Here is a 12118-nt window from a genome sequence, read left to right as displayed (position 1 = left end):
TGATCCTTGTCATTCATTTGTAATGAAATTAATAAATAAATTATGACAAAGCAAAATCATTTTCTTCCATATTACAGTGCTAGAACACTAAGCAAACGTTTTAACCTGCGACTTCCATGAACTTCATCTGTTCCATCCCTTTTCAAACTGTAAAATGTATTGGTGACATCTCAGGAATTATTATGGCAAGTTTCACGTTCCCATCTTTCAGCATAACATTGGTTGCTATGTTGACAAAATGCAATGCGCATTTTTAAATAGCACACTTACCATTTTCAAAATTTCCATTGTTTCCATTTTCTTCTTTGAAGGCATCAAGACAAACACAGAGATTTCCTTCCGATTCGGCGATGTCTGAAACTGTAGTGGCTTCGTTCCTCTTGGGTATGATTTAAAAGTGCTGCTCAGGCCCGGCTCTAGGGCAACTCGAACGAGGCAAACGCCTTGGGCCCCGCGCTTTCAGGAAAACAACTCCGCAATTCATGTTTTTGTTGTTGCTTGGGGCCTCGCACATCCTAGGGCCGGGCCTGGTGCTGCTTCCATCGTTCCTGTTTCTCTTTTTCATATGAGACGGTTGTGTCTACTGTTTTTTACTGGGAAGTCCTGATGAAGCACATAGCCCCCTTCGAGTCTCCTAGTGATCTGGTAGACTGTGTGCACGTCTTTCAGAACTGCTGCATTCTCGGCTTATCTGGAAGGTTTTCCAAACTATTTCTCATTTCTTGTCTGGCTGATGGTTTGACTTCTTTATTCTTCTCTCTGTACTCTATTGCTATCCTTTCTATAAGCTTGGGAGTATTTATTCTTGTTGACTCAAATCCCCACAATCTTTATCCAAGTTTTTTTTTCCTCCTATGAATTCAATCTGACTTCTTTCTTTGTTGTCAAGCATCGTTTTCCCTACCTTTTACATTACATTGGTAAAGTGGTATATTGTGAGCTCCGTCTAATCTTGGAGAACGTCGAATTTTTGCTGATGATCATACTGAAATTCATCCTGGGGTATTGGAGTTTGGAAATATCTAAACGCTATCTCCAGCCCTGGTTTTCCGCAGTTTAAGCTCCACTTTTGACACAGAGAGATTATCAATTGCTACTGTCAACATCATTATCATGTCTCATCACCCACACTTCTTGAAGAGATTTTCTCAATTTCCCATTGATGATGATGTAATCAACTAGGCTCTGTGTCCTTCAGTTTGGTCATCTAATTGTCAACTTGTGAATGTCGTTGTCTGCAAAGAGTGTGCTACCAGTGCCCAAGCTGTTCTCCTCACATTAGTCAGAGTCTCTCCCAAGTGTCATTAATACTGCCCGTTCCATGCTTTCCCATGGTTCTCTTCCTGTCCCCATTTTTGTCCCCTACCTTGGCGTTGAAGCCTCCAGTAATCACAAGGACATTATACATTAAGCATTTTGTATTGCTTATTGAAGGCTGTTATATAAGTTGTCTTTAGCTTCTTCTTCTTCAGCATCTTCTGTTGGGGCATATACGACATCTATAACGAACTTGATGAATATGAAATTCAATCTTACATACAGCAGTCTCTCATTCATTGGTTTCCATTGATGTAGATTGCTAGTTTCTCCTTCTTGACAATAAGTGCCACTGCGCTTTGATTGCTTTCATCTCTTCTTGATTAGATAACTAAACTGCGTTTTCAGCGCCAGTCCATCTTGCCTCTTTCAGCCCATGGAGGCACAGGTTGTTGTGCATCTTCCAAATATACTGCACCAACATCCCTCTCTGGTAAAGTGTGCGGCTATTCCAGCGCCCAACTCTGATGCTGGACGTTGATGCCAGGAAGTCCTTGTCGGAGTGTATATATCTTGTTGCCATATGTCCCCATCCGTCATGGATTCAGATGTCTGATCAGCTTCGCTCCTATCACTGGTTTCAGTTTAATTGTCCTCGTTGTCTTTTGTGCATGAATGGACGTTTGACTGGATGAGTTTGCACGCCCTACAGGGACATGCAATTCTCGTATGGGTACGCCATTCATCTTATATCTGAGCAATCCAACAATTTTCTTGTTGTGTAATAGTATCCAATATATGTGAACATTTTTGTAATCGCTTGTATCGTAAAACCGTGTATTTACAGTACTGGTTTGGCTAATTATTTTTTCTTGTTCGTGAAACTAACACCATATTTTCATCTTTTCTTATCCTAGTAAAAAAAAGACATATCCTTTTGAAGTTTACATTATTTCTTTTCATCAGTACAATACTGTCGGACATTTCTGCGCACGCAAAGTTTCCGTCTCCAATACTGAAGCAAAACGCTTACCGAATTAGACCGATTGACGAAAATAAAATACTGCAATGCTGACCATTTGAAAAGATGCAATTGTCACCAGAATATTCTGTTCAAAATAATATTAATTTTGGGCACACGGGATATCGCCCCCGTCTTTTCATGACTCGCGATATATATCGGCCTTTTCTGCGCATCTGGCTATAAAAATGAAATACATTATTTTCGACTGTTTCTGCCATTAGTTCAGACGGGTAATTAGGTCATGTTTATAGCTAGTTTTACAAGATTCAACGTAACAATGCCAATAAATGGCAAGAGATATTAAGCAAACTAAACCGATCTAGTAAAATTTTTTTAGTAACGTTCGACCTTTTATGAAAAATAAGCTATTATGTGGAAGAGAAACAACAATGAATAGGACGTAATGTGTTTACAACGTCTTGCTTATGGGGAAAATTACTAAGAATTTAGAAACATACAATACGCCGGGGAATTCCTTGAGAATCACGTTCTAGCGGCAAGTTGACACGTTGGGTAGCAGACGATATTGTACGTGTGGTCCTTTTTGCAAAATTGGAAACTTGGATTAAGATGCAAAATTTGTTTTAGGTATACATTTCCATCTTTTACATAATGTATTTATTTGTATGATCCTAAAAGCTACATAGTAAATTGGATTTTCTGGGTTACAGGTTTAAGAAGATCATGGAGTGGGTCTTTATGTTGACATTTAGAAACCTCATTTTCATATGCATTTCGAGTCGAAATGTGGGATATTTTTGTACACTTTATGAATATCACTTGACTTAATTATTGTAATATCGTTCTTTCCTGATACAAAATGAACTTTTGACCCAAAATGACGCGTGATCCAATGTTAAAGAAACGACATATAGTTGCGCAGAATTACCCGACGCGCAGAACTGGCCGACAAGGTGGTATATATTTTTGACGTTTATTCTTTTTCTTAAATTTTCCAAAGACAGCATTATTTCTTAACTTTAAAATGTAATTTTTCTAAGCTATTTGTTGCTTTTGTATCAAAAGTGACTCAAGTTCTGTGTAAGATTTTAGCCAGTTTTTGTGTTACTACTCGAATACAACTACTCTGTATGCCTTTTTTAATACACGTTTTACTTGCTCAGCATTATTGTTTAATTTTTCCTTTCCTATTAGACAGCAACAACGATCGTCCTTGGTTATTTAGGGCTAACAAACCCCACAATATAAGCAGAGAACATGGGTCTGGCAGCCCTGGATATCTACCCCTTCTAACGATTCCCTTTGACATGCTGGTATGTTTCTTCTTTGTGAGTCGCTAATGATTTATGTGTAGTTGTTATTTCATCATCTATTTTTGCTGTGCATTACACGTCTTTTCTTGGTTAATTAATTCACTGTCAGATCAAAAATTTCAAATGAACCATTTAATTAGCAGGATAATAATAATCTTCTCTGCTCATCCCACTCATTAAAAATCAACTGATGCATATATATGCATTTTATTTGCCAATACTTTTGGATATATACTCGTCAAAAATCAATGAAATTGATTAAAAATATAGAGGAAAAAAAAACAACATTTGTTTACTGTTCTCGAGGTTTCAATTTCAGACAAATAACAGTGAAACGGAAAATTATTTAAGTACATTAGTCCACATGGCCCACAGATAAGCCATACTAAAACTGACATCTTCACTAGGAGTGGCATGTGTCATTCAACTATCATGTAGCAAACAATCATATAAACCATCACCTATCTGATCATCAAGTGGGGTAAATCTTTACCTATTTCCATTTCTACGAAACAGATGAAAGGAGAACTATATGGATCACTGGATAGACCAGGCACCAGAACTCATAAAATCTCATGTCTTTATAGCTCCATTTTTGGGGTGGTCAAATCGGTATGGACATTTTTGCAGCTTTCTAAACATATTATGACCATCCATTTTTTTTGTCCAAATGAGAAAAGAATCCAATATTTAATAAATAGCTAGGTTAATTATAATTAGTAATTGGATATTATCCTCAAATTGCAAGTCACAATAACAGATATATGAACTACATGTGGTAGTATTTCCCAGATTTCAAAGCCAAATGCAGAACATAGTAACATAGTATATTTAAGCATGGACATGTGTTCTACATGTCTCCGAATTTTGGCATGATGTTTTAAATGCATCTTTTTGAAAGAAAAAAAAACATGTTTTTTTATTTTTAAAAAAAAACGATAATGTATAGAAGTGACAGATTTTATTGCTTTGGACATAAAACAAACTTGTAGAGAGTACTTACTGAAATGTATTTTATTTATTAAAGCCTAAATACAGCCATTTCCAAGCACCTGTCCTTTTTTTCCCCCTGGCAAGCAGTATTACAAAGAAAGTAACAATAATCAAAAAATAATTTTCTATACTCATTGTTTACATGGTTTTGAATTTTAAATGCTTAAGGTCAACACCAGTGACGACTACAACACCTGGGGTATTGTATAAGCTCCGTCACTTGTGTGCAAGTAAAAGAATAAAGTCTAAAATCTACAGATTATGATTTGCTTTGTCACAAGAACATTTGTTTATCTATGCACTACTTTTATCCTGAAATTCTATCATTTAAAATACTGTATTTTCTACGTAGGTAAAACTTTCTCTCACACTATGTTCTTATGACATTTGGTACATGCATTCATTCTGACTGGTACTAAAGACTTGTACCCAAAGTAGGTCAATCAGACCAATTCATAATGCTGTAGTGATGATGTGAAATTGTGACAGTCTTTTTTTAAGGTCAGTACATCCCAAATTTGGTCTGTATTGCAACTGAATTTGAATTTAAAACTTTGCCCAAGTGAGCAAAGAAAAGAAGAAAACAGAAGAGAAATATATATCTCATCTCTTACCAAATATAAGGCCTTCTGAGTTTCTGAAAAATTTGAAGATGGAATTTGATAACAATAGCTAGGAAAAAACATAGATTAGTGACCTTATTTTGTACCTTTCAACCACACAAGAAATGTCAACTTTATCAAGGGTTACATTTTCTGTTTCACAGTAACATGAAATATAAAAACATCATGAAAACTGAAAGGATTCTGTCACAGCTCTATTTTACTTTATTTTGGATGAGGAGCTATGAAACTCTGTGATTAGAATGCTGTACTCACATACAGTTGGTTGTGGTTTTGATTCATGCCCAGTCCAGTCTGTGGTGTGTCTCTTGACAAGCCACTTTTCTCCCTTTGCCTCAACACTCAAGACTTTCCTGAGTTAATGTGCTATTAATCAATAATCAACATTAAGAACAAAATAGTTTTGGCAAAATATCCATCCCTTTGTTCTGACTGGTTAAGACTGTAAAGGGTTTCACTTGATCACTTTATGATTTATTGTAATCAGTTTAGAAGCATTCATCATAATTGGCATCAAATGTGAATATCTCAAGAAGCTGTTGTTGTAGGGTTTAACGCCATTTTTTCAGCACACGATAGGCTATACATGGCGGCCAGTATTAATGGTGGAGAAAGAACCAAGGAAATGTGTTCCTTGGATGGCTGTAGCTCACAAATGAAGAATCTTGTCAATTTCATTATAATATAGCTTTCTGCTTTCAAAGGCAACACAGGACCTCCAAGCAAATCATGGTACAAATGTATGACAAATATTAACACTTACAAAGTTTTAGTTAAATACAGGAACTAATATTGAAGCCAGAATTATTTTTAAGTCCAAGTGGGCATTATTTTACTCACCTGGCTGCCAACAACCAAAACATCAAATGAAAAGGAAGCTATAAAAAAAATAAAAGTTGGCATTATGTTTTCTGACATCTACATGTTTTTTACCCCATTTTTGTAGTAACAGCACCAACACTGGATGGCAAATCTGTCTTTTGTGCAAACCTGAAACTCCCTATGCCAGGATGCTTTTCGTGAAAATTGGTTATGTTCTGCTGACTGGTTTTTGAGAAGCTGTTTAATTTTTTTTATGTTATTAGTGACAATAGTGAATCAGCAATATGTGCTAAATTGAACGATCTTCAAGCCTTCTGCCAAATTTGGTAAAATTTACTTCAGAAGTTTTCTGCAAAGTTATTTAAAGCTGTTTTTTTTAAAAATATTTTTGGTAACATGTCCAAATTTGATGGCAGATCTCATCACTTAAACAAATTTTGTGCAACTTGGGTCAAATTCTGCTAAGGAGACATGAGAAGTTGTTTCAAGGTTTTTGTATTTTCAGTAACCGTGGCCATATCTGACAGCGGAAGGGCATCATTTGTACAAATTTAAAAGGTATCATGTGAGAATGCTTTCTGACAAATTTGGTCTTATTCTTGTTCCATGGTTATTGGAAGAATTAACTTAAAGGTTTTATAATTTTAGTAATGGTGGAAATATTAGATGGCAGATTGGTATTATTTGTACAAATTTAGAAGGCAATAGGTCAAATTATTTTCAGCAGTTTTTCCTCAGGAGTCATTTTTTTTCTTCTAATTTTAGTAATGTTGACATTTTTAATGGTGAATTGGCTCCATTTGTATAAACCTGGAAGACAATGCAAGGAATCTTTATGTCCTATTTGGTCAAAGTCTGAAAGTGGTTTTACAGAAAGTCATTTAAAAATTTGTTTTTAATAACAACATTCATATTTGATGGTAAATTGGCACCATTTGTGCTAATAGAGAATGGCTATTTTATACCAGATGATGTTCAACTACATTTGAAAGGTTTAGAAATGGTGGCCACATTTGATAGTAGATGGACATCACTGGCACAAAACAGAAAGGCCTTTTTGCAAAGACATATTTCAGCAAATTTGGCCCAATTCTTTTTCATTGGCCTTATAGTTACGTGAGCTTTAATATACCTATTAACTAACTGCCTTCTGCAAAACTAATAGTTATTGCACATCTTCAGTTAGTTAATGTGCATCTTAAGCATTATGATAACGAAGATATATTGTATACAATGATGGTATATCATTAAAACAATACATTCACTCTGTTTCATCTTTTTATTACAGATACATATTGTTAAAATACAGATCAAGGTCTCTAGAATTAAAAAATCAAACAGTGCTACTTATATGGACCGAATTTTCATTGAAATCTGACTTAAAAATACGCAACATCAAGATTAATCATACAATACTGAAGATCAGCCAGAAGCATTTCCATAATTCCAATATATCAATTTAAATTCAAAAGTAATCCAGAATTACCTCCACTTTAGCTTTTATGTTATATACAGTAATGTACAACCATGTTCACTGTTGCTGAAACTGCTTTAATCTTGTATTCTGCATCTAAATGCGTAAGCACATAAAAGCCAATACTAAACTGAATTCTAATGATATTCTGTGTCAACAGAATATGTTCTTTCCAAATATTTCAAAGAATGAACAATAGAAATTATCTAAAGATAAATAGATATCTAGAGAAATAGATATCTATAAACACACATACATACACATGCACACTCCTTAATTTTATGATACTAAAATTCTTTTAAATCATTGCAAAACAGAGAAATAGTACGAAATTCACAATATGAATTCTCTTGTGATGTGGCAACATTTTTGGGAATCATAGTTCATCAAGATATCATGGTATGCATCACTATATGTTGTCGCTTGTAATGGTTCTGCAAATCATTTTGAAGTCACGAATCCTTTACATATGGTCAAATAACAAAAGATATGACTAGGGAAATACACCAGAAAGAAATTACCCATTTTTTTATGGCTCTAACTGAATGGACCCAATAACATTTTGGCACACAAAAAGTGCATCCTTTTAAAATTAAAAAACTAAAATCTATTTTGAGATTCTCATAAGATTTATGTTCCAACCAAATTATAGAGAACCAATCACGAAGCACTAAAACACATGGTTTTCATTAGAAACAGGTATAGCTGTAATGAAGTAAATATCAGTGTTCATTTAAATAGTACATGTTAATTATTTTACCTTATTGACTACATGCTTTCTGGGATAAGGAAATAATATGGAATGAGTAATCAAAGCTTTTTATATTTGTTTGAAATGTTCTTAATTTCTATGAAGTTAGAATGACCATTCATAAATCAAGACTGCAATATAAAGGGACTTGTTTTTGAAGGCAAACATGCCTCTTCCCCATCCTCCCAAATGAACAACATCATTTTGAGACACTGGTACTTGGTACAAAGAAAGAAAGAAAAAAAAAACACAAGGAATATACAATGAATTTTCTGTGTGATGTAGCAAGTTCCTGAGTTTGTGTTCTAGACTTCCTCACACTCAATCAAAACAATCTGCTCATTTCACCTAACATACAGATTCCTTCTGCTTTGCAAAACTCTTGATAAATTTGACATTTGTCCAAAAGAGTGAATGGGTAGCTAAAATCTCAGACTCAATCACCAACCATAAAATAGACGAATCTAAAAAAACACAACAAAACAAACAAGTCAAAGAAAATCAAAAATGCAGAAAAATTGCTTTAATGGTATCAAAATTTTAATTAAGTTCTCTACATGTATCTACAAATATGCATGCCAAATTGTCTTTACCTTAAATTGCTTTTCCCCAATTGTGCTAAAAAAAAGTTTGTTCAAGTTCAAAAATGTGTAAAGAAAAATTTTAAAAATCTAATAGCATGGCTTTCTGATAAAGATATATACATATAAATACAAATACTGTTTCCCAAATATGACTGATCTACCTCAAGTGGTTTTTGCTTAATCTTGCAAACATGGCGCTTGTCCAAAAATTGTAAAATCTATCAGGCTTATCTACATAATACACAAAAACCTACCAAATCTTCTTTGTATTTTTTTTATTGAAGGTAATTTTTACTTCATCATAATGGTCTGTGTCCCCACCCCAAGTCATGCAATCCATAAAAATTCACTAAAAATCCAAAACATAGGATAATTTAGGCTATACTATATTAGTCTTCCCCTAGAAAGAAATGGCATGGAGTTCACCTGCCCTTAATACAGCCTGGATGGATTGGTATTCTGACAGATCAGTCAAGATCGATTTTACACAGCAATACAATAGCAATAACTACTAATCATTCTTATCTGTAGCAGTTGAACAAGGTGAATAATAAACGGAATAAATGAACAAAACACACCCTACAGGAAGTACAAATACTGACTTAGTAGCTACATGTCTTAGTATACATTTCACATCTGTGTGTTCAACTACTAGTACAGTTAGTGTGTTCCCATATCCTTCGTACACGTACCATTAAAATATGTCAGCTTATGAACTAACAGTAAACCTATCACACAGTTTATGTATATGTTTTTAACATTATTTTTTAAAATTATGATTTGACTTGGAAAAGGCCAGTTATCTCCCATTATACTTTCCTTATTGTTTTACTACTGTACAAGTTTTTTTGGGACAAAAATTCTGTCAAACTTTGATACATTTAATAGCATCTCTTAAGCATGTGATCATACTCAGACCCAAAATGATGCTTACTGTAACCATATGAAATGTATACTATTTTTACCAATAGCAAACATCAAAACCCAAAATAAAATGACATTTATTCCAAGGATATAAGCCATTTAATTTTTTCTTACTTTAACTGGCTGTGATATTAAAAAAAGTTGCAGTTATTAACCAATTTGACATGTATTTAAAAAAGTTTCAGTTATTAACGTTCTGAAATGTACACTCACACAAAAAACAATCTGCTACCATTTCAAATTTGAACTGACTGTTTATGAAATGTCCTGTATAAACTGTTTTGTAGAAACAAATCAATATCTTTGAAATTTATTTTGATGTGTCAGAATCTAAATTTATAATACGAGTCAAAATTTTACTACTGTTTCATTATTAAAATTTTTGGTAATTTATATTTCATGACAGATTAAAAATAAACAAACAATACAATGACCAAATGATTATTTCCTTCTTGTATTACAAAAATGCTTACATGAATGTTCAATATAGCCCAGGTTTACTGAGCCGTTTATCTGGAGGCTCCAGACTTTGATTTCCAGCTGTGGATGGTCTCTTGCGTGGATTATACCCGCCCCGCTGATTATTGATGTAACTACCAGGATTGTTACTGTCATATCCAGCTGGACTGTTATCATACCCACCAGTGCCACTAAACTGGCTTGGACCACTACCACTAAATTGTCCTGTCCCACTATGATAACTGTTTGGGCCACTGTCACTATACCCACCAGAGTAACCACCTGGACCAATGTTACCATATCCACCAGAGTAACCACCTGGGCTTCTGAAGCCATAGCTACCAGAAAAAGCACTTGTGCCACGACTCTCTGTTCTTCTGGGATTGTATCCACCATCACTGTGGGAATGAAAGATATAGTAACTTGTAGTCTCTTCTGTGTTGAAAGTCATAAATCCTAAAGATCGACCTTTTGTACCATTTTGGTAAATATAGTACATGAACTTCTGCATGTACCTTGAAACTACATCTATATGAAGCTCCTTCTGAATTACACCTTCAGTAATTAATTTACAAGTCATTGAAAGAGAATGAAAATATGAAATTAATAGATGATTAAATGTAAACTACTATAGACTCCATGACCAAAATTAAACCAATGTATAAAAATAATGATGGAAAGAAAACTAGTTGAGACTTCGTATTATATTTTGATTTCCTGTTCAAAACATCATTATTTAACAAAGTTTGATAGTGTCATTATACCAAAGCTCTGTATACTACATTATTCTCAATATACTCCAGTTCTCAGTATAACAAAAGTTTGGTACACAACGTGGTTGGCAGTAATGGACTCTGACTACTGCATTATAAGAAAGGACACCTGTAGTAATATTAAAACTTAAAGGCCCATAAGGAACAACAGGACATTTTTACAATGGAAAAAATTCATCAATGTGATTTATATAATGGTTAAGATGGCCAATGCTGTAAAGTGAATCTCTTCTTTAGCTGCAATCAGTGAAGTACAGGTAAGATTGTTTATTACGTTCTTGGACACATTTTCTGTCACAATGTTCCCATGGCCAAATTCCTAAGTACTATGTATTCCAAAGGTTTTCTTGTTGTTGTGGGTTTAATGCCACTTTTCAGCACACAATAGGCTATACCTGGCAACCACTGTAACTGGTAGAGAAACAACATGGGAAACCCAAGGTAAGAACCACCAATCCATGGGAAACTAATGGAAAGCTTTCTCACATTCCCAAATTGGCCAAGCCAATGACTTGAATCCATACAGAGGTGAGATGGCAGTGCTTTAGACCACTCAGCCACCTAGACCCTGTTGCAACTCCTTTGTTAAAATGCTTATAGCAACAAGTTATGTGGTCTGCCTGAGATTAGCTCAGTTATAATGTTTTTATCATTGACACACTGAAGACAGATGAACAATTGTTGTTGTTGTAGGGTTTAATGCCATTTTTCAGCACAAGATAGGCTATACATGGTGGCCAGTATAACTGGTGGATGAAGAATCCTGGAAAACCCTGAGAAAAACCACCAACCCACGAGAAGCTACTGGCAGGATTTCTCACATACCAATGTCAACTGAGCATGAGACTCGAACTCGCGAAGATAGAGGTGAGATGGCAGTGATTCGTAATGGTGAGCGCATTAGACCAATCGGGGCCCCCACAGATGGACAAAAGTAGTACCTTAAATAACAAAGGCACCTGGTAACAAAGCAAGATGGTCACACATCATTCAAAATTTGTGAATAACAGAAGACTAAAAAAAGGTATCAGATAATAAAGGCATGATAATTGAATCTCATGATTGCTCTGGTGGCCTAAGAGGTTAGAAAATCCAGGAGGTCACGGGTTCGAACCCCAGCTGAAGACTTATAAAAAATGGTTGTTGTTGTTGTAGGGTTT

The 12118-nt window shown here is 34.7% G+C and overlaps 1 protein-coding gene across 4 annotated transcripts in view; it reads right to left on the bottom strand.

Moving 5' to 3' along the window:
• Window positions 1-7257: 7257 nt before the first annotated feature.
• LOC149802925 (uncharacterized) overlaps window positions 7258-12118 on the bottom strand; it is a 50038-nt gene continuing 45177 nt past the window's right edge. For all 4 annotated transcript variants that reach the window (XM_089952412.1, XM_089952413.1, XM_089952415.1 and 1 more), the window contains exon 12: window positions 7258-10583. In XM_089952412.1, the coding sequence (XP_089808538.1) occupies window positions 10208-10583 (376 nt within the window). In that variant the 3' untranslated portion in view covers window positions 7258-10207. The remainder of the gene's footprint in view (window positions 10584-12118) is intronic.

The sequence above is a fragment of the Sinohyriopsis cumingii genome, chromosome 3 (assembly GCF_028554795.1).
Source record: "Sinohyriopsis cumingii isolate HCF-2022 chromosome 3, ASM2855479v2, whole genome shotgun sequence".
NCBI lineage: Eukaryota > Metazoa > Mollusca > Bivalvia > Unionida > Unionidae > Sinohyriopsis > Sinohyriopsis cumingii.
Note: the sequence above shows the minus strand (reverse complement) of the source record. Positions and strands in the feature narration are given on the sequence as shown.